We start from the raw sequence: 24,030 nt of genomic DNA on the forward strand, positions 1-24,030 counted from the left end.
TATCACTTGATCTTCATACTAATCCTGTTAGATATGCAAGGCAGGAAGAACCATTTTAAATCTTCAGACAAAGACACTAAAGTTTAAAGAAACCGAGTGGTTTAACTAAGAGACAGAACTGGGACTCCTTAAGTCTCATGAGCTCAGTCATCTTATACTCCTGCTCCTTGTTTGGCTGAGGGAGGGAGGGAGGGAGGGAGGGAGGGAAGGAAGGAAGGAAGGAAGGAAGGAAGGAAGGAAGGAGAAAAGGAAAGGAAAGGGAAAAGGGGAAAGGGGAAAGGAAAGGAAAGGAGGAAGGGAAGGGAAGGGAAGGGAAGGGGAGGGGAGGGGAGGGGAGGGGAGGGGAGGGGAGGAAGGGAGAGGCAGACCCTCATCAGTATTTCTCAAGTCCCAACAGCAGGCATAAAGTTATCCAGCTTCCTTGGACCCTGAACAATCCTGCTCAACTTACCTGTAGCTTCACAGCAATGACCACCGAGTTAAGATCTTTGTCCATTTCTTTTAGCATGACGAGTTTCTTCAGGGTCAAGCTGAATAGCCTACAAAAAATTTGAGAAAGACAATCCAGTCAAACGTAAGGAATTTAGGAGAAAAGTGATAGATGATCTGATGGGGAAACCGCTCTACCTAAAGAAAGAATGTTAGAATGCCAAACAGCGTCCTCCTTTAGTAAAAAAGCACTCTCCTGTTTAACTTTTATAAACAAGTGTCAAAAGGTATATTCTTCCATGAATCTCTGCGGATGCCCATTGATGTCAAGCTAAAACTGACACACTTTTTCCCTCATATGTGGGAGAAATTTCTGAGGGGAGACCAAGGACAGGTACAGATGTTTGTTTTGCTTATCCAGTCCCTCTTCTACTTTACATCTGATCACACCTGAAACATTTACAGATGTACATCTGTAGCAACAAGGAGATAATCCACACAGACAAAATAGACACCGTTTGCAGAAAATGATTTAAATGGCCACAATTTGGGTTTCAGTTGAATTGTGCTTGAGGTGTGCAGAAAATCTTCAGTGCCACCCAATGAGGAAGTTCCCCCTAACTGAAAGAGACAGGACTGTCCCTTGCTCTGGAGTCAGCAACTGTCATTTGACTTGACCTTGCCTTACCAAAACAGGCCTACCCTGGTCTTCTAGGAAGAGTTGGGAGGGAAACTTTGGATACTGCCTTTCTACTTCTGGTTTAAGTGGTTCAAATCCAGCACATTCTCTTCCTTGGAGAGGCTCTGACAAATGGGGACTCACACAAAGGATGCTGCTTACCAGAGTCATAACAAGTTCTCAGACTCCATTTTATGCTTCCTCTCTCTCCCGTGCTGCAGCTATCTTGCCCCTGCTTTCTATCTGTCTCAGCTCTCTGTGCTCCTTCCTCATACTCTAAACTCCAGTCATACTGAGTCTCCTTTAGGTCCTTGGGTGACACACACCTCTGGCCTTCTACCAAAGGGCTTGGCATAGTATAGCTGCTCAGCAAACATCTGTTAGATAAAATGTTATAACTTCCTAATGCCTCCTCATTCACTGACTAGCGCTGGGAGCAAGAGCTACCTCACCTGTGCTCCTAAAACATGCTCAGGTTTATTAAACTGCGATCACCTGGGTTCATGCTCTTTCCTCCAAAATCTCCCCCTCAATGCCTACCCACAGCATTATAGGTTTCTCTTTCCCTTCAGAGCAGAGACATGCTGGCCCAAAAGGAACTCTGGTTCTGCCAACATCAAAGGGATTATTATATTCCACAGAGTTGGCTGTTAAGAAACGTATGAACTGTGTTGTTCAACTATGTATCTTCAAGCCCTGCTAGAAAGGAAAGGGAACACGACTGGATGAACAAATGGAAGAGACTGGATATGCTGTCTTGTTCCTCATTGAAGGCTGCTATTTATGAACGCTTTCAACGGGTTAAGTTTTTGTTTCTTTCCAAAGCAAACATTTTCTAGCTTCTGACTGATGTATCTATATCCAAGATATAAAGAGTCACAGAACTGAATCTGGGACACATGCTTCTTCCCCTCTGCTTGTTATCCTTCTTCACCCTTTTACACATTCCATACATTTAGTGAGCGTCTCTTGTACTCTGGGTACCAGGTTAGTCGTTGGAATTGTAGAGGGATGTGGTTCGCAGCCTCATGGAGATTATACACACCAGAGGGGAAGACGAGTAATGACTTACACTCCTTGCCCTCAGCTTTTTCATGTCCCATAAGGCTCTGGACCATCTTTCCTTTTACATAACATGTAAAAATTGTCGGGTAATACAGCAGAATTTTGTTAGGAAGGAAAAACATATCATAGACCAACAAGTGTTTACTGACTCAATAAACCTTTATGCCACAGCACCTATGTCAACAAGAAAGCCAAGAATGATTTAGTACCTGAGGTAACAAGGCAATAGCAAGACTGGATTTTCTCAGTGTTTGCTTAGAAACTAGATATACCACACTGATTTCCATACTACTGGCAATAGTTCAATAGATATTTTTTGTTTGTGTTTAATGGTATGACTCAAAGGGATGTGGGGACTTAAATGCATTCTAGTTCTTCAAAGTATAAGAAAATGTGTATGACTCATTAGGCACCCACCATGTAACACGTACTTGTTATATACTGCATTATCTCATGTAAGTCTTATAATAATTCTAACAGGTGGGTAATATATCCACCCATTTTACAGATAAGGATGCCTGAAGGATTAAGAGACTTGACCAAGATCACACAAACTGGTCGAGCCAAGATGCAAACTTAGGCCTATCTTAGCCCAGAACCCAATTTAAGTTACTACAAGGCACTTTATTAGAAAGTTAGAAGAAAGTATTTTAATTACAAGTAAATATTTTCAACATACATTTAATATAACAGAAAAACTCTGAAGAAATAAGATACATTTCTGCTTAAACCACGCTCACACACAGTTGGCTGCAACAGCCCTAGACAGCTCCAAGGATGACTAAGCCTGACTGAGCCTGGCAAGATGTTCTGACTGGAGGTGCCGCAATGCATAAGAGGCTGAATTAGATTATGATCCTAGATGTTCTTGCTACCGTATGTTTTACTGGTTGGGTACTTCTTATGCAGTAAAAATACAGAATCCAAGGCCTAAAAGGAAAGGGTCCTTCCCTGATCATATTCCTGTTTTAATCAGTTTTTCTACAGCAGAAAATAACTTCACACTAAAATTATAAAAACTAATAATTCCAAGTGCTGGTGAAGATGTGGCATAACCGAAGTCCCCTGTGTGGCTGGTGAGCGCAAAACTGTACAACTGCATTCAAGAAAAGCACTTGGTAGTTTATCAGTTGACATTAATTATATGACTATTCCTACGCCGAGCTCCCAAGAGAACCCAAGAAAATGAAGGCAGACCCCACAAAAAGACAGGTACAGGAATGTTCAAAGCAGCTCCACTCATAAAAGCCCTAAATCAGAAATAACTAAAATGTCTACCAACAGAAGAATGGACAAACAAATGTGCTATGCAAAAAAGAACAAGCTACTGACACATGGGACAACATGAATGAATTTCAAAAACACTATACTATGTTGGTCTAAAGAAGGCAGACACAAAAGACTACAAACAATATGATTCCATCCATATGAAGTTCAAGAATCAATAAGACCAATGCATGGTGATAGGTGACAGCACAGTAACCGAGGCAAGTGGAGGCATGCATTGGGAAGGGACACGAGACAAGGGAACCCTTTAGAGTAACTGATACATCATGGTGGCCACGTGGGTATACACACATGCCAAACCCCACAGAGCTTTAGATCCAAGACCCATGCAGCCCGCTGTATACAAACTACACATTACTTTTTTTTTTTTTTTAAGACCAGAATGAAGGCTTTAGAGCCAGACATAGCCAGATCTGAATTACAGTTCTGTCACATTACTCTCACTTATCCAATCAGCCTACAATGAGCCAGGCACTGTTCTAGTTATTTGTGACGTTATCAGTAAACAAAACAGACAAAAATTTGTGTCACAACTTTAATTTTTATATTCTAGTGAAAAGAGTCACAAACAATAAACACAGATTTTTAAAAATTTCATAGTATGTTAGATACTGACACATACATAGTATGTGTTAAAACAGAAGTAGGTAAGGGGGATTGTGAGTGTGAAGCAGAGGGCAAGGAGGGTTGTAATTTTAAGTAAGTTGGTCAGGGTAGACCTCACTGAGGAGTTCTACATTAAGGGAAAAAAGTGCAAAGGTCTTAAGGTATAGCACACTGGTCTGTTTGAGACAGAGGAGGCCAGTGGAACTGAAGTAGAGTGAGCAAGGGTAAGAGTGGTGTGGGATAAAGTCAAATACACGTCTGGTGGGTGGGGGGCCTTAGCAGCCATGTAGGGCTGTGCAAACCATAATAAGGACTGGCTCTTATTCTGCAAGGAATGGGGAGTCTGGGGAGCTACTGGCTTTAAGTGAGAGACATGGCTTGTTTTATATTTTAATAGGATTGTTCTAGCTGTTCTATAGGATAGAATGAAGGAGAACAGAGGGGAAGGGGGAAAAGTTGAATCAGAAGGCAACTACCAGAGTGCAAGCAGTAGACCACTTGTAGTTTAGAGGGTAGGGTAGCAGGGTGGCAGCACCGGAGGTGGTAAAAAATGGTTTGAATTCTGAATACACTATTGAAGATGTAGGTCAACTCCTGGGTTTTGGGCCTGAACATCTGGAAACAACCCGGTGCGGTTATCATTAACTGAGGTGGGTAAAACTTTGGGTAAAGCAGGCTTGAGGAATTTAAGATCAACTGGACACTTTAAATTTGAGAGGTCTCTTAGATTTCTAAGTAGAGATGATGAGCAGCGAGTTAGATATAGAAGTCTGCCTCTGGGCTGAAAACATTAATATGTAACTGTGGCATAAAGGTGGAATATAAAGAAATGAAACTGGATGAGATGATCCATAGACTGAGCACATATACAAAGACAAGAGCACCAGGGTCAAGCCCAAGAATACTTCCACATTAAGGACCAAGAGGTGAAGATGATGAACTAACAAAGCGATCAAGAAGGATCACCAGGGAGGCAGGAGAAACACCAAATAAGTGGGATATTCTAGAAGTCAAGAGAGACTGGTCAGCTGTATCAAATGTTGCTGATGGGTCAAGAGAAAGACTGAGAACGGATGACTCAATTTAGCCACACGGACCTTAACAAGAACAATTTCACAGAATAGTGAAAAGGAAGGCATAACTGGAATGAATTTGAAAGAGAAGGGGAGGAAAGAACTGGAGACAGAAAATATAAAGACACAAATCTGTCTCAGTCCTAGCTCTACCCCCAGCATCCTGAGTAGTAAACTTCTTGTCCAACAGAAATACAGTGCAGGCCACAGGTATAACTTTCCTTTCTGGGAGTCTGCAATTTTGCTATGTGCTAGGAAGAGGGTACCCAACCAACGAGCCCCCAGTAAAGACCTGGGCCCTAACTCTCTAAGGAGCTTTCCTGGTAACAGTATTCTCTAGGTGTTGTCACAATTCAGTGCATCTTGTGTGGCTGCACTGGGTGAAAACTCTTGAAAGCTTGCACCTGGTTTCCTCCAGACTTTGCCCATGTACCCTTCCTCTTTGCTGACTTTGCTTTCGTATTCCTTTTGCCGAAATAAGTCATAGCTGTGACTACGGCTATGTTCTGAATCCTATGAGTCCTCTTAGGAATCCTTGAACCTGGTGGTGATCTGGGGGACCCCCAGCCCAGAGTGGGCAGAAAGGGACAATTATAAAAGGGTACTTTTGGGGTGATGGATATGTTCATTACCTTAATTGCGGTGATGATTTCACAAGTATGTATTTATGTAAAAACTTGTCAGATTGAACACTTTAAATATGTGCAGTCTATTGTATGTCAATTACACTTCAATAAAGCTGTTTTTTTTTTTTTTAAAGGAAGGTTCCGCCTATATAGTCTGCTAATTGGCTGCCCCACATCTATTTTCCCCTTTCTGCTTAATAACAGAGCACCAATTTTTAGCTAAGCATGTTGCTTCCTAAAATAAAAGACCACACTTCTCAGCTTCTTTTGCAGTTAGGTGAAAACACATGCATAAAATCTGGCCTGTGCATAAGTGGACATATTAGGTATGACGAGCGGGAAGATTTTTTAAAGGGAGTCCACTCACCTAACAGGTTCTTTCTCCTCCTTCTGGTCTGCAGTGTAGGCTGATGGCTCTAGCTCCTGCAGTTAACTTGGACCATGAGGGAACCTTGATAATTCGAGCCATGTGTGAGGAATGTGAATTAGATTTCTTTTTTAATGTTTATTCATTTTTGAGAGAGAGAGAGAGAGAGCGAGCGAGCGAGCATGGGGAAGAGGCAGATAGAGAGGGAGACACAGAATCTGAAGTAGGCTCCAGGCTCTGAGGTGTCAGCACAGATCCTGACCCGGGGCTCAAACTCATGAACTGTGAGATCATGACCCGAGCCGAAGTCAGTCGCTTAGTGGACTCAGGCACCCAGGTGCCCTAGGAATGTGAATTAGAAAGAGAGAAGCCAGGATCTTTGATGACACTGTAGGAGCTACTATTATCAACCCTGGATCGTTTATCTCTGGATTTTTAAATTTTATTTTTCATTTAATTTTTAAAGTTTTATTTGTTTACTTATTTTTTAATTTGAAATTTATTGTCAAATTGGTTTCCATTCAACACCCAGTGCTCCTTCCAACAGGTGCCCTCCTCAATGCCCATCACCCACCCTCCCCTCCCTCCCACTCCCCATCAACCCTCAGTTTATTCTGTTTAGAGCTGCACTTTCAACAATAGCCAAATTATGGAAAGAGCCTAAATGTCCATCAACTGATGAATGGATAAAGAAATTGTAGTTTATATACACAGTGGAATACTACTTGGCAATGAGAAAGAATGAAATATGGCCTTTTGCAGCAACGTGGATGGAACTGGAGAGTGTTATGCTAAGTGAAATAAGTAATTTTTTTATTTTTAAATAATCTCTACATCCGACGTGGGGCTTGAGCTCACAATTCCGAGATAAGAGCTGATCTCTACCAACTGAGCCAGCCAGGCACCCCTTTTTATTTTTTTATGTGAGGAAGAAATAAACTGCTATCTTACATAAATATCTTGTTCGGGGATTTGTGTGTGTGTGTGTGTGTGTGTGTGTGTGTGTGTGTGTTATATGTAGGTAAACCTATTTTTAAGTGATATACCAGGAACAGATTCCCAAAGTGTTAGGACTCAGTCACCAGCTCCCAAATACTTTTAAGAGAACCAGATGAATTATTCCCAAAGTCAATTTTAAAGAGTGATGCCCTATCAAGAAATCCTGACTCTCACCCTTATGAAAGGAAGGGAAGATATCTCACAAGTTAAAGGAAAAAAGGTTCTTTCCACGATCCTTAGAAGAACCAAATTCCTAGACTTCTGCATTCCAGAGAGCTCCCCAGGAACCTCTGCGGTACCGTGGGTTGGAAGCCAGTCTCATGGTACAACTTGGGAACGTGGGAGCTGGCTAAAGACTCCTCTGTACCTCCCTTCCAACTTGTCTCCTCATCTGGTGACGAGACAAGAGTGAAGTTCTAGCTAAAAGTTTTTAACCAAAGGTTTCAAATGGAATGTATGGCTGGGATTCCCCAGCTAGTCCACCTCTGGAATGTCGGTCAAAGGCCAGATAGAGAAACATGCACCTCTATGTGCCAGAACGCAAAGAAGTCAACCATCTGCCTTTAAAGTAAAACAGAATATCACAAAGACGGCTGAAATCCAAAGGACTTATAAAGGAGGATTCCAGGTTATTCAGCTCAAAAATAATCTTCCCTTCTACAAAGGCATTTTGAACTTATACTGATAATAGGACTTGTTTATTGTCATTTTTTAAGACTCCATTTGTAAATGCTAGTGAAGTCCAGCATTAATAAAACAACGAAATGTCAAATCAAAGTCCCCTGATTACTCAAAGTGCTTCTTCCTTCTGCATTTTGGTCTCTTCCTGATCCCACTCCTTTCTTTCCTTGTTGGGTAACCTTTGGTGACCTCTGTGCCTCAATTTTTCCACATAAAATGAAGACAACAACAGCACCCCACTTAATAACATTGTAATATGGTTTAATTGAGGGAATGGAAGGCAAAACAAGGCCCGGCACGTGGTAAGATGCTATACCTGCTACACTTGGAATTGTCATCAGCAATCACCATTATTTATCTGTTCACTGTTTAAGGCTGTATTTGATCTCCTTTGGGGATGTGGGGGATCGACTTCCTTCCAAAAAGAGCAGTGAGGCAACGGCCATTCTAAACAGGGAGGGAGCTCCTGGCCTCTACTCTCATCCCCTGTGCCCAAGTCATTTCCCTTCTACTTTGCAGGCACTGGAGCCCTTGAAGAGAACACCCTCACTGCCACCACCCACAGGAAGGACAGTCAGAGTAACACTGATGGAGTCTAGAACTGGGTTAAAGATTTTCTTTTTGCCCAGCAAGATTTCCATCAACCATTTACTGTATAGATCTTCACTGTACTTAGCTCTATACTAGAAGCTATAAGGTACATAGAAAAATAAGGCATAATCTCTGTTTTGGGGCACTTTATAACCTAGTTGAGAAGACAGGATTTAAGTATATCAAACAATTCTCTAACAACTGTAACTGCATACAAAATTAAGTACTAAGTTACATACAAGAAGATTATGAGTGATTGTGCTACAGCTTCAGGGAGGACATATCACTTGAGCCCAGATAAATTCTCTCAAGAAATTATTTTCTTTGATTCCATTAGACTGAATCTGAAAGAATAAAGCTGTCTCCTTGATAAGTGGATAGAGAATGATACAATAATATAATAACAAGAATCTTTTGAACCTTCTAAATTATTCTATTTTGTGCTTCACTGTAAGATAAAGGAGAAACAGCCTTAAATGTTTTCTACAAATGGTTCCCAACCTGTATTTCACAGCTGTTTCAAACTTAACTCCATGTAAATCAGAACTAGAGAGGCTCACCAAAAGACAGTCCTATTCTACCCCCATTCCCCAAATCTATTCTGTACTAGGGTATCAATGAACAGTGAAATGGCCACATTTTGCACAGAAAAGGGGGAAGAAAGGAGAAACAAAGATCTGGAGGGAATCAAAAACTGCATAGTGAGTCTCTGAATCACACTGATGGTCCTTTTGGGACCAGAAGACTGGTGACCTGGATGATTTTTGGCCCTACCAAGAAATGACTATGTTATATGAGCAAGTCAATTTTTTTTCCCTTTCAGTTCTTTAATCGCAAGATGGGGAGAAAAAAAACAAAGCTCTACCTTCTCCCTGCAATAGCATTTATCAGGACAAAGAGCAAATTAGTAGAAAAATTTATGGAAAAAATGTTCCTTTATGAGAGTAATTTTCTTTTCTTTTTTTATAAATTTTTTTTAATGTTTATTTATTTTTGAGACAGAGAGAGACAGAGCATGAACGGGGGAGGGCCAGAGAGAGGAAGACACAGAATCCGAAGCAGGCTCCAGGCTCTGAGCTGTCGGCACAGAGCCCGACGTGGGGCTCGAACTCACAGACTGCGAGATCATGACCTGAGCAGAAGTCGGACGCTTAACTGACTGAGCCACCCAGGCACCCCAGTAATTTTCATTTCTACAATTGCTTCAATTTTAACAGGGCACCTGTACATGTCTGGATGAGCTTCAATCACAATAACACAAAAGGTAAATTTCTGAGCAGTGTACTTAAAAAAATTTTTTTTAACATTTATTTATTTTTAAGAGAGAGACAAAGCACGAGAGGGGGGAGGGGCACAGAGAGAGGGAGACAAAATCCAAAGCTGGCTCCAGGCTTTGAGCTGTCAGCACAGAGCTTGACACGGGACTTCAACCCATGAACTGTGAGATCAAGACCTGAGCCAAAGTTGGACGCTTAACCGACTGAGCTACCCAGGTGCCCCCTCCTTCCCCCACAGTAGTGTACTTTTACTGCTTAAGAAGTTACTTGAACATGTGGACATTGAAGTTATAATTTTATATAAGCATAGACTGAGAAACAATGAATTAAAGCAGTAATATTTTAAAATTAATAACTCTAAAGCAGATTTTTAAAAAGCAAACCAACTCAGTTGTCATCCCGAAAGGCACAACTTGGGAGAGATGGCTTGAATGAGATAGAGAGAAATGGACTTTACAATGAATGGGTTAAGAGGAAAAAAGACTTCTTGCTTGTTATTGTATCACAAAGAAATCAGATGGAACTAGGCAATGTTCACATGGTGAAACAGCACAGAATGAGAAAAAACTCAGACCCAAACAGAAAACATTACCGAAGAATAGGCTCTGGCATGTTTTATTCTGTAGCCATAGGATGTGACTTTCTGTGAAGCAAAGGAACATAAGGTTAAGTAAACCCCTAATTTTCAGCCACTTAGCATATGTTTATTTTGGGGGCATAAATGCCAATTTCTTGCACATGCCAACAGGATTTATAACATTACCCCCCCCCCCTTTCTACAATCTCCTTGATGATAATCTAAATGGAAAGGGCCTCAAATATGGGGGGGGGGAGGAAAGAGGAGGGGTCTTGCTATTAAAACTACACATGAAAATCCTCAAGTCTGTAGTTCCTTCAGTGATACAGAACAGTTTTATCACCTATAAACTAGAACTGCTGTGTGAACTAAGAAGTATGAGAAGTACCAAAGCATAGAGCCTGGCATATCAGAAGTGCTCAAACAGGTTAAGTGCCCTCCTTCCTTAACCTTTCTTTGCTCAAAGGAAGTCTACATACCATCAGCATCTGCCAAGTCCTAGTCACTTAAATCACACTCCTTCATTATGACAATCCCTTAATCCAAGTGTTTCTGTGATAGAGGCAGAAGACGTGTATGGGAAGAACAAAACAAACAAAAAACCCTCTGAATTTTGGTCCAGCCAAAAGTAAGTGATCTTGATGTGAGAAACAAAGGCAAGCCGAGTGCAAAGCACAAGCTAACCCCCTCCTTAACTGACAGAGATCCCAGGCAGGACATGAGTCTCCATCAGTTTGCAACTGTCTTAATGATTTATAAGAAAAAAGGCAATCTCCAGAAACCTACAGACTCAATTTCCTGGAGCCCTAACATCACTGTTCCCTCCATAGGATAGAAAATCTTAATCAGTCACTCCAAGTGCAGCTCTTTTTGCCCATGGGTCCTGACCCCATGCTTTAATAAAATCACTTTTTTGTATTGAAGAGGTCTCAAGAATTCTTTCTTGGCCATCAGCTCTGAACCCCAACACTTCAAACCACATCCATCTGAGTCAGAGGCAAGAAACAATAAAGTGCATTAAAACAAAAAGATAAACATACCTGAGAGAGACTCTCAAGGCAAGCATGGTTGAATATTAGGGACTTATTAATACATCTTATCACATTAATAGGTTTGAAAGAAAAAAATGCAATTAGTTTATTAGATGCTAAAAAGGCATTTGATAAAATTCAACATACATTACTAATTTTAAAAAAGACCCTTAAGAGGTACCTGGCTAGCTCAGTCTGTACAGCCTGCAACTCTTGATCTTGGGTTGAGTTGGAGCCTCATACTGAGTATAGAGAGAACTTAGAAAAAATAAAAAATAAATAGGGGCGCGACTGAGTGGCACAGTCAGTTAAGCATCTGACTTCAGCTCAGGTCATGATCTTGTAGTTTGTGAGTTTAAGCAAAGGACTGTCCATAATTTCTTTGAAGTGACAAAAAATACACTAGTGCCAGTTGTGGGCACCTTCCAACATTCTGAAAAATCACTGATTTCTGCCAAACACCGTGGCCTGAGACTGAGCACAGAAGACAATCGCCTACAATCCCGCAGAGAGAGAGAGAGAGAGAGAGAGAGAGAGAGAGAAAAGAACCATTGGCTCAGTTGTGATCATGTGATGTTCGGCATCCTATACTGCTTGTTGCAAGACATCACTTGTTTATCAACTTAAAATTTATTAGCAATGGTTTGCTTGTCTTGTGGAACACTTGCAGAACAAGTTACAATCCAAGGTTTTACTGTAAATGATACCAAAGCTGAAAACAATTTCCAGTTGCACATATATGACTGTGTACTAGAACTCAAGAGAATCAACCAAAAAGCTAGGAGAATCATAATGAAAATATCAAAATAAATATATAAAAACACAAAATGTCCTTAATGCAAACGATAATAATTACCTATAATTAGAAAGTAGAGATGCACATAGTAGGATGCACACAGCAGTATTCAAGGGGGAAATTATTTTGTAATTAACTTCACAATACTTTAGAAAAGAATTTTAATACTTGTTCAATCTAGGAGATGAATATTCATGGAGGTTCATTAAACCCTTTACTTTTCTGTAGGTTTAAAAAATGTCATAGTAACAAGAAAGAAAAGAAAGAAAGAAAGAAAGAAAGAAAGAAAGAAAGGCCACTATTCCTGAAACCAATACTATACTATATGTTAATTAACTTGAATTTAAGTAAAATCTTGGAAAGGGAAGGGAAGGAAGGGAGAGGAGGGGAGGGGAGGAAAGGAAAGGAAAGGAATCCAGCCAAGAAACTTTTGGGGAAAAAAGAGTAAAGAAGAAGGCTTTATCCAACAGGATATTAACATGGATTCTAAAGCCAAAGTAATTAAAACGTCTTGGTATTGGGAAAAGAATAAACAAAGAGATTAATGGAAGGGAACAGAGTCCAAAATTAGACCTAAGTATAAACAAAAATTTACTCTATGAAAGAAATAGTTGAGTTACTCAATTAATAAATAGTATCGTAAAACTGGCTAGTTATTTGAATAAAAACAGTGATGGCTATCTCACCCCTTACAGTACTGCATACACAGATACAGTATATTTAGAAATGAGGGTTAGTTAAAACATTTTCAGGTAAACAAAAAGTTGCTGTCAAGATGTTAGTCAGGGTTCAGGTGTCTGGGTGGCTTCATTGATTAAGCATCCGACTTCAGCTCGGGTTATGATCTCGTGGTTCAAGCAAGTGGGTTCAAGTGGGTTCAAGCCCCATGTTGGGCTCTGTGCTGACAGCTTAGAGTCTGGAGCCTGCTTCAGATTCTGTGTCTCTTCTTTCCCTGCCTCTCCCCTGCTCACACTTTGTCTCTCTCTCTCTCAAAAATAAATAAACATTAAAAAAAAAAAAAGATGTTAGGGCTGCAATCATCTTGCCCAGGGCTGCAGCATCCCCTTCCCAGGTGGCTCACTTACAAGTACTGGCAATTGACAGGTGGCCACAGTTCCTCTTCCAGGGCTGACTGACAACCTCATAACATGGCAGCTGGCTTCCCCATAGAGTGAAGGTTCCAAGAAAGAGCAAGGTAAAAGGAGAAATGTATCTTATGACCCAGCCTCAGAAGTCACACTCCATCATTTCCTGAATGTTCCTTACATTTCCTGAATGTTCCTTACACTGTGTAACCACTAGGACAGTGTAACCAATGCCCTTTCAGGTTAGAATGGTCGGCCCTATAGAGTGGGAGGGAACTACTTAAGAGTATGAATTCTAGAAGGTGAATCACTGTAGGTGCCTTGGACAGTGGCTTGAACATTAATGCTACTTCTTAAGGATTATTGTAAAAATAAGAAAATGGTCCTAAAATATCAGGATAGGAAAAGAAATGGTGGACAAATAAAATCGCAAAAATGTAGGTAAATTTAAACAAACATGGCTAACATGAAATAATGTTTGATTTACACATTGTAAATATTACAGCATGCACGAGACAGGAAATGACCCAATCACAGAATGTTTTAAAGGTCCCTGAATTGTTTCAGAGGGAAAAAACGGGAAACTAACATTAAACTCTTACGTAGTCAACACTCAAAGTTTGAGAGTAATCATGAAGAAACTAAAAGTTGAATACCTATCTTTCAAACTCATAGTTTAAACGGTATGTGAGAAAAACCCTCCACCAATTCAAAAGGAAACAAAGAAAAAGCGTTAAAAAAATAATTACCCAGAAACACAGGAAAAAGAAGAAATGAGAAAATACTCTGAACCCAACATTAATGAAACATTATGTATCAAAACTAAAGAGGTTCTTGGAGGAGATTTTATTTCATTATTATTTTTTCAGGAAACAACCGTCTTAAGTAGTTATGTTAGATAAGAAGAAATGCTGAAACTAATGAGCTAAGCAGCCATTAAGACATTTAAAGAAAATAAATAAACCCAAACACCTAAAAGTAAGAAAATGGTAAGGACAAAACTAATTTTATAAAATAGACAATAAGATACATGTCTTAGTAATAAAATTTAGAAACCTGAAATTGTTATTTTTTTCATTTTTAAAAATGTTTATTTGAGAGAGAAAGAGAATGGGGGGAGGGAGGGAGAGAGAGAGAGGAAGACAGAAGATCTGAAGCAGGTTCTGTGCTGACAGCAGAGAGCCTGATGTGGTGCTTGAATTCATGAACTGCAATATCATGACCTGAGCCGAAGTCAGCCACCTAACCGACTGAGCCACCCAGGCGTCCCTGGAATTGTTTTTGAAAGGACATATTCCAGATAAAGCAGAGACTTACAAGACCATGCCACAAACCACTTATGCAAATTAAGTTGGAAATTTAGATGAAAAAGGCAGATTCCTAAAAAATATAACATAAGAGAAATGACCAGGGAAGATGGAGAAAACCTGAGTGGTCCTATAACCACTGAAGACACTGGGCAATAATTTTGAACTCTTCTAAGAAAGAAAACATCAGGTCCAGATAATTTTTAAAGGCAAATTCTATCAAACATTCAAGGAAGAGATAATTTTAACCTTATACACATTTTCCAGAGGATAAAAAAAGGGAATACTTTCCAATTCATTTCATAAAATTACCATGGATCCTAATCCACAAAAGAGAAAAATTAAAAGCCAATCTCATTTATAAGCATAAACATAAACTTTCAAAACAAAATATTAGCAAATAAAACCTAGTAATGTATTCTAAAAAATACACCATGACCCATTTGGGTTAACTGCACAAATGTAAGGTGGTTAGAAAACCTAATGTAATTTTCTTCATCAACAGATTAAAGACTAAAATATACAATCATATCATATCAATATGATCAAATCATATTAAACACTTGGTAAAAGTAAACATCCTTTCATGTAAATGCTCTTAGCAAACTTAGAATAGAAAAACATTCCTTGACATAAAGGATACACACCAAAGACCTTAACGATAAAGTATTAGAACATTCCCTTTAAAAGCAAGACTATGACAAGGTATCCATTTCCACTTCTATTCAAGGGTATACTGTCATATGCTAGTCAGCCCAGTAAGAGAATAAAGCACAAAAACAAAAACACATAAAAATATAAGGATTAAAATGGAAGAAACAAAAGTCATCAGCTTATTTGGGAAATCTGAAAGAATTCTCATTATCAGACTGATGAGAGTTTAACCAGGTTGCTAGATTTCCAAAAATCAACTTCATTTCTAAACATCAGCAACAAAGAAATAAAATGTAATTAAAAAAAAGATACTATTCACAAAGCAACCAAAGTTAAGACACCTGGAATAAAACAATAATAGCAAGAGGTAACAATTACTAAGCATTTATTACGTATCCCTATGAAAAAGAGACTCTTGTTAACTGTTTTGCAGATGAGGAAACTGAGGCACAGAGAGGCTGATTTACCGAAGATCGCAGTTAGTAAGCAGCTAAGTGAGGATTTAAACCCAGGCAGTCTGGTTCTAGAGCCTTTGCTCTTAATCACTACTCTAAACTGCCTTCCTTTGCAAGATGTGCAAGGCCTCCATGGAGTTGCAGGATATTTTGTACATGTATAAATATTGTTCTGAGACATTAAAGAGGTAAAAGAAATGCCATGCTCATGCATAAGGGAAATTCTAGCATCAAGATCTTAATACTCCCCCAAATTGATACACAAAATTAATAGAACACTGATCAAAATTCCAACAGGATTTTCCATAGATGCTAATTCTAAAATTTATAAGGAAAAAGGCAAAGAAAAACCAAGATACTCTTCAAGAAGAGAGACAGGTGGGTAAGTCAGCCTATCAGATAACCAGATTTATTACAAGGGAATATTAGTTGAGACAGTATGGATTAGTACAGTAACAGAGAGCTCAACATAACAGACCGGAGTGCCTAGAAACAATCCTACAATTAATTTTTTTAATGTTTACTTTATTTATTTTGAGACAGGGAGAGAGAAAGCGTGAGCAGGGGAGGGGCAGAGAGACAGAGGTAGAAAGAGAGGATCTGAAGCAGACTCTGCACAGACAGCGCAGAGTCCGACACAGGGCTCGAGCTCACAAACTGTGAGATCATGACCCGAGCCAAAATCAAGAGTCAGATGCTTAACCAACTGAGCCACCCAGGCGCCCCCAATCCTACAATTATACCAAAACTTTGTAAGAATAAAGTAGTATTTCAACAACTGAGAAAAGAATAACTATGAAATAGGCGAAAAACTGAATCCATATCTTACACTATATATAAAAAATAATCTCCAGGGGGAATAAATGCGAAATGCAAAATTATAGGAGAAATATGGGATATTATCTTTCATTACTCTGAGGTAACGATGGATTTCTTCAGCAAGATACTGAAAACACTGAGAAATTCAACCCCATATTAAAAAGTTCTCATGAACTTGGAGGAGACATGTGAAATTCATAATACTGAGAAAGGGTCTAGAATATAAAGAACTACAATTCCATAAGAAAAGACTCACAAATCAATAGAATTGTGGGCAGAAGATATGAACAGATGTTTCATATTTCCAGAAGAGGAAACACTAATAGCTAATAAATACACAAAAATATGCTAAACCTCATTATGAATCAGGGAAATGCAAATTAAAATCAAAATATCATTCACACCCACAAAATTGGCAAAGCTAAATGTGGGTGAAGACGCAGTGCAATGGGAACTCATATGCTGCTAGTGGGAGTATCGACTAGTACAATCACTGAGAAAACTATTAGGTATCATCTTATCAAGCTGAACATGTGTAGAACCCATGATCCAGAACTTTCTCTCTTAGGGAAACTCTTACCCTTGTGTACCAGGAGACACGTGCAAAAGTATTCACAGCACTCATGACCCCTATGACCTTGGGTAAACTACTTCATCTTCCTACACCTCTCTTTCCTCGTGTGTAAAATGAGGACTGCCATGCCAACCTCATTATCGCGACGATTCATACGTACAAAAGCACTGAGAACAGTGCCTGGCTCATGTTGTATCCTCTACAAATTAGGTATTATTTGTATTATGCTCGTTAGAACCCATACGTACACTGTTGAAGAGCAGAAAGATAAACTGGGGTATATTTATACAATCAAGTGCTATCCAGCAGTGAAAACGTATGAACTAATAAGCTTACACTTCACCATACATTGATCTCAAAACATAACTTTGAGTTGCAGAAGACTACATATAGTATGTTACAATATCAAATCCAAAACCAAGCAAAAATAAACTATTAATTGTTTAGGGACATACATGAAAGTAAAACTATAAAGAGCATGTGGCTGAAATATAAAAGGAAGTTGGGGTATATGAAGGAAACAAAGAAGGCACAGGGAGTGAGGAGAGCAGGAAGATGTGGGGTTGGAAAGGCAAATGGAGGCTGGGCTATACAGCAGAGACCTTTACTTGATCGTGGGAAGCCACTGAAGTATTATAAACCAGTGGATGATATAAAATCATTTGTGCAAGACCACCCTACTGTCATGTGAATAACTGTCCACAGAAAAGGGAGGGTGCAAACAGGAAGACCAGTTAGGAGGCTGTTGCAGTGGTCCAGGTAACACAGGAAGAAGATTTGATCTGGAGTAGTAGTAGTAGGGATGGCTAGAAGGGTAGAATTCAGGAACACTCTGGTAGAACTGATAGATCTTGCTAATGGATTAAATGCAGGAGATGGAGCAAAGAAAGCTCAAAGATGTTTACAGGGTTTTGTTTGTTTGTTTTTTTTTTTTTGAGTAACTGAGTGTATGCGATGGCATTACAGTTTACTGAGATGAGGGAGATGGGGAAGTTTTGGAAAAGTCAGGAGATTATTAAGTTTGAGACATCCTGAATATCCGAGTGGAAAAATTAAAGTAGACAACTGGCTATACGAGTCTTGAGCTCAAGGGAAAGATCAGGCTAGAGCTAGAGATTTGGGGGTCATGGCATAAAGATGGTATTTAGAAGAATGGGAATGGCTGAGCTCCTCCAGAGGAAAGTCAAATAAAAAGAGAAAAGGCTGGCATGCCTGGGTGGCTCATTGGTTAAGTGACTCACTCTTGATCTTGGCTCAGGCCATGATCTCATCATGGTCTGTAAGATTGTCAGCTGTGCTGACAGCTTAGCGCCTGCTTGGGATTCTCTCTCTTCCTCTCTCTCTCTCTGCCCCTCTCCTCCTTGGTTACACACACACGCACTCTCTCTCTCTCACTCTCAAAATAAATAAACATTTAACAACAACAAAAAAGGCCAAGGATGGAACCCTGGGCATTCCAATGTATACATACAAGTACGGCAGCAGAAGAGAAAGCTTCCAGTGAGGTAGGAAAAGGATGTGCCCTCATGAACCTAGAGAAGAAAGTGCTTAAGATGATGCATCAAACACTGCTGGGAAATAGAATAAACTGAGGCCAGAAAATGGAGAATACTAGTGACCACAATACTAGGCATTTCAATGTAGTAAAAACAAAAGCTTGGTTGAGGGACTTTTTCTCCATAAAAATACAAGCAGTTGCAGGGCGCCTGGGTGGCTCAGTCAATTGAGCAGAGGACTCTCGATTTCAGCTCAGGTCATGATCCCAGGGTTGTGGGATCGAGCTCTGTGTCGGGCTCTGTGCTGAGCATGGAGCCTGCTTAAGATTCACCTCTCTCTCTCTCTCTCCCCACCCCCCCGCCCCTCTCCCCTGCTTGCGCTCTTTCTCTCTGAAAGAAAGATAGAAAGGGAGAGAGGGAGAGTGGAAGGAAGGAAGGAAGGAAGGAAGGAAGGAAGGAAGGAAGGTGAAAAGCAGTTGCAGATGAAGAGGAGAACAGGGAACAAGATTTCAAGCTGGAAAAAGAGCAATGTGGTACAGAAGAAAGAACTTGGTCTCCATACTGACTAGCAAGTGAATGTAACAATTACCACTGTCTAACATTCAGCTTCTTCTTAAGATATTGGGACCAAATGGTCTTGTCTAAAGTCCTTGTGGTTCTCAGAATTCCCCTGGAAAGAGGGAGGTTTATCTGAGAATACAGGGAAGAGAAGTGACTGGGGACCTGAACAGAATAAGTCAACAAGATAGAAAAGATTTTTTAAAAGCAGTTCTGGTATGACTCTAGAATTATACACAGAAAAATGATATAGCATAAAAGTACCCAGAATGTTTCAATTATGTACTACCATATCATTATCCCAGGACCACTGTACTATTTTTGAAATCACAAAGGTGAGGAGTTGATCTTTCTTTCCTTTGTAATGAGACTTGACAGACAAACTGAACAACACATGAGGAAGAAATCTTTAACTCTGAAGTTCAGAAGCATAACGAAAGCAAAATGCTAAAAACAAAGATCTCTCTCTGTCTCCTCTTGTCCCAATTATAGAGGTAACTCAGCCATCCAAATCCTGCCGCTCCACACACACTAAAGAGCCAGAAAGGAAACCCCAAACTGTTACCTCCATTCTGTTTCCCTTTCTTGTTTGCCTTCTCTTTCCTTTATTCTCTCCCAATATTCAGCCGCTGGCAGATTCTTACCATGTTTAAAATAACAAAACAGGAAAACTGTAATTTGGGTTCAAGATGTCTATCTCTACAAAGACAATTAACATTTTTAAAAGTAGGGCACGCTGGGTCTGAAACAGCTTGCCATTTTACCTTTAAATGATACATTTTTAAGTACTGTATAACCAGCTGTTTTTCTTTCTTTCTTTCTTTCTTTCTTTCTTTCTTTCTTTCTTTCTTTCTTTTTTTCTTTTTTTTTTTTTTTTTCCAGAGATAGTTCCATCTTTCTCTGATCTCCCCATCCATCCTACCTCAAAGCAGGAGCCACATTTTGTTCCAGAAACAAACAGCTGCTGGCAGCGGGAGGTAACAGGATAATCCTTAGGCATTCTTGTTAAAGGACTTCACAGAGAGGAACTACCATTATCTTACTGTTTGAAATCATAGGGCTTCAAATAAGAATACGTGACACATCACAGCTATCTATTCAGAGATCTTCCACCTTGAAAAGAATGCGGAGATGTGAATGAGCATCTTTAAAGTCCACTATTGGGGCTGTAATACCTGGAGTACAAATTCAGATTAAGATCTAAATAATCATTTACTTTTTTTTAGATCAGAAATGTTAGAAGCAACAAACTAAAAAATGAAACGAAACAAAATGAAACGAAACAAAATGAAATGAAATGAAATGAAATGAAATAAAGCCTGGTCCCAAAGTAATTATAAATGTTAGGTGAGATTAAGATACTGGGATAAGAAGAGTATCAGGTCAGGCTCTACCAAACCTATTTTCAATCTTTTTTTTTATATCAAAATAAAATTTTTTTAACATTTATTCATTTTTGAGAGCAGAGACAGAGCATGAGCGGGGGAGGGGCAGAGAGAGACAAGGAGACACAGAATCTGAAATAGGCTCCAGGCTCTGAGCTGTCAGCACAGAGCCCAACGTGGGGCTCGAACTCACGAACCCTGAGATCATGCCCTGAGCCGAAGTCGGATGCTCAACCAACTGAGCCACCCAGGCGCCCCTATATTAAAATAAAATAAAACTTACTTGTATGGTTTTTAGTATTGTTTTAGTTATTCTCTAATGGCAAATTTAATGGACACATTTATAAGTCTGCCTGATGCACAGACACACAGACATACACTCTCCCTCTCTCTTTCTTCACCTTTCCTAAGGGCTCCAAATAAAAAGGGTTGTTTTATTATGCTTTTCAGGATTATTTACATCTAAAATGTTATTTTTTACTTTTTCCACCCCAAATTTATTGTCTATAATATTTTGAGATTTCTTACTTGGCTTTAGTCTACAAATGCAAGATTTTAAGAAAATATTTTTGTGTGTCTGCATAAAATAGTTGTCCCATTGACAACTTCAAATATGCCTTATTTTCACCTTTCACTGTATTCGTTTCCTAGGGCTGTCATAACACGTTACCACAAACTTGTTGACTTAAAACAAAAGCACCTACGGGTGCCTGGGTGCCTCAGTCGTGTAAGCGTCCGACTTCAGCTCAGGTCATGATCTCGCGGTTTATGGGTCTGAGCCACGTGCTGGGCTCTGTGCTGACAGCTTGGAGCCTGAAGCCTACTTCGGATTCTGTGTCTGCCTCTGTCTGTCCCTCCCCCACTCTCTCTCTCACTCAAAAAAAAAAAAAAAATTGAAAAAATTAAAAAAATAAAATAAAATACATACACTCTTCAGGCCAGCAGTCCTTAAAAAACATAAATCCAAAACCAAAAAACACCAGAAATCTATACTCTCATAGCTCTACTGGCCAGAAGTCCAAAATTAAGGTGTCGGCAGGGCTGTATTCATTTCCTCTAAAGTCTCTGAGGGAGAGTCCTTCCTTGCCTCTTAGTTTCTGGTGGCTGCTGGCTGTCCCTGGCATTCCTTGGCTTGCAGACATATCACTCCAATGTCTATCACTGTCTTTACCATAAACTTCTCCCTGTGTTTATCCTGTTTCTGTATGTCTCAAATCTCTCTCTCTCTGTTCCCGTATAAGAACACCAGTCATTGGATTTAGGGTCCACCCTAAATTCTGGAGGATCTTGTCTTAAGATCCTTAATTACATCTGCAAAGACCCTATTTCCAAATAAGGTCACATTCAAAGGTACCAGGGGTTAGGAAATAGGCATATCTTTTAGGGTCAAGGGTTCAACCCACTACATAGATTAGTATCCACCTGGCTGGGATCCTAAAATAAAATATGTCTGCCTCTCATGGCACTTGTCATGTTCTTCCTAGAATCCAGCTTGACTTGAGAAAAGGTATTATTTATAGGAAGTCAATAATGAATCCCTTAGGAATGCTCACTTCCTAATTTAGCTAACTTTGAATTCAAATAAGAGTTTTTTTCTATAGGAAAAAAACATAGCCAAATGAATCTCTACTTTATCTGGCTGAGATTTCAAGTGAGAATTTACTCATTGTCCCAATGGAATTTTATTATTACTATTGCCCATAATATATACATTCTAATTTTCTACTTGAGTTTAAAACCATGGATTTATTCCTTTTTCCCCCAAATCCAGGAAGAAATTATTTTCCATTAGGGAGAACTAAGGTTCCATTTAATCCAGTAACCCCCTCTTGGTAATCTGTAACTACTTTTAGTTCCCTTTCTCTCCCACAGTGTCATCCTTTACGCTAAGTCATGCAAATCATGCGCACGTGCACGCGTGTGGGCACGTGCGCACGTTTATTCCCCGTAGGACTCCTTGACAGCCTTTCCACTCATCAGTCCTACTTATTTATATTTTCTTTTCTTCAAGTTTGTTTATTTAAACAATCTCTATACCCAATGTGGGGCTTAACCTCACAACCCTAAGATCAAGAGTTGCACACTCTTCCGACTGAGCCAGACAGGCGCCCCTATTTATCTTTTCTATTTCGGAGGCTAATGGGAGTTCTTTAAGTCTTGGCCATACACACACAGAAAGAACAGCAGCAGTACAGCCCTTAGAAAAATAGCCTTCCACTATTCTAAATGCTTTATGTATATTAACTTAATCCTCATTCTATGAACAGTATCATCATCTGTGTTATACAAATGAACAAACTGAGAGATCGGTAAATGGTGAGACCAGAATACGAACCCAAGCAGGTGGGCTCCAGAGTCCATGTTCTTAAATGCAAGACTGCCTCTGATGTAATGTGCCAAAATGTTCCATAGTGGTGAGGTTACAGGTGAGTTTTTAAAACTGCTTCTCTATATATCCCACATTTCCTACAATAATTATATAGATTAATTCTGTGACCCAAAAATATTCATTTAAGTAGAAGGAAAAAAAGTATCCATTTGTGAGGGTACAACATAATAGTAAGCATAGAACACCATGAGCCAGGCACTGTTTGCAATATGTGATTTATATACATTAATTTAATCCTCAAAACAATTATGATCTTCAATCATAGATGAGAAAATAGAGGCACAGAGAAGTTCAATAGCTTGCCCAAGGTCATACCGCTAGCATGTGGCAGCCAGGATTGTCTAGCTTGAGGCTGTGATCTTAACTAGGTTACGTTGCCCAAAATGAGATACAAAAGTGTGGTGCTAAACTCCAGTCTGACTCTGCTAGAGTGTACTAATGCCAAGAAAAGATGTGTTTCACATCCTGTCACCCAAACCGGATAAAAGACTATTTGAAAACTTTCCTTTGCCACTAAACCTCTGTACCTATTGCTGCTCATTAGTACAGCCATCCTAAGTACCACCCGTCTCCTGATTTCCCACCACTGAGGGGCTTTTGCCCTTCCCATAGGTCACACTGCTTCCACCTCTTACCGCACTCACCATGTGCTTCCTGGAATCACAGTCATCCCATCCTAAATGTGTCTGAAGGACAAGGACTCTGTTCTTACTCTGACGTGAATCCCTCTAACTCCTAGCACAGTGGTTTAGAAGAAAACACATGTCCAGTTTGTTTAAACTGTAATCTCTACCATTCAATGTAAATATATTTAAAAGGAAGATTTTTAAGGGAAAAAAATGTGCTTCACCACACTAAGTACAAAAAACCTAAGTGTTTTCATTCTAATAGACTTCTTAATTGGACAATTTTAGCCCAGATTAGAGGGCATTTATTTTTTTTTAATATGAAATTTATTGCCAACTTGGTTTCCATACAAAACCCAGTGCTCATTCCAACAGGTGCCTAGAGGGCATTCAAATTACCCCTTTCTAAACAGTGTCACAAATGCAGAATACTTTTTCCCTTTGTCATTGGATAAACTGGGCATTTTGCCAAATCTTTTTCTAACTAGGTCCTGTGGTTAATTTCTTAATCTGTCAGCATCTCCTTGCATCTTGGTAAAAGACAGTTGGACTTTTTTCCATTGTTTTTGTGAAAGTGAGGTAATCTTCCTATGGCAGC

At 39.6% G+C, this 24,030-nt stretch overlaps 1 protein-coding gene across 2 annotated transcripts in view; it reads right to left on the minus strand.

Moving 5' to 3' along the window:
- The window catches only part of PACS1 (phosphofurin acidic cluster sorting protein 1), a 153,812-nt gene that overhangs the window by 41,161 nt on the left and 88,621 nt on the right, over window positions 1–24,030 (minus strand). For both annotated transcript variants that reach the window (XM_060607293.3, XM_060607294.3), the window contains exon 2: window positions 452–539. In XM_060607293.3, the coding sequence (XP_060463276.1) occupies window positions 452–539 (88 nt within the window). The remainder of the gene's footprint in view (window positions 1–451; window positions 540–24,030) is intronic.

The sequence above is a fragment of the Panthera onca genome, chromosome D1 (genome assembly GCF_046562875.1).
Source record: "Panthera onca isolate mPanOnc1 chromosome D1, mPanOnc1 haplotype 2, whole genome shotgun sequence".
In the NCBI taxonomy this organism is placed as follows: domain Eukaryota; kingdom Metazoa; phylum Chordata; class Mammalia; order Carnivora; family Felidae; genus Panthera; species Panthera onca.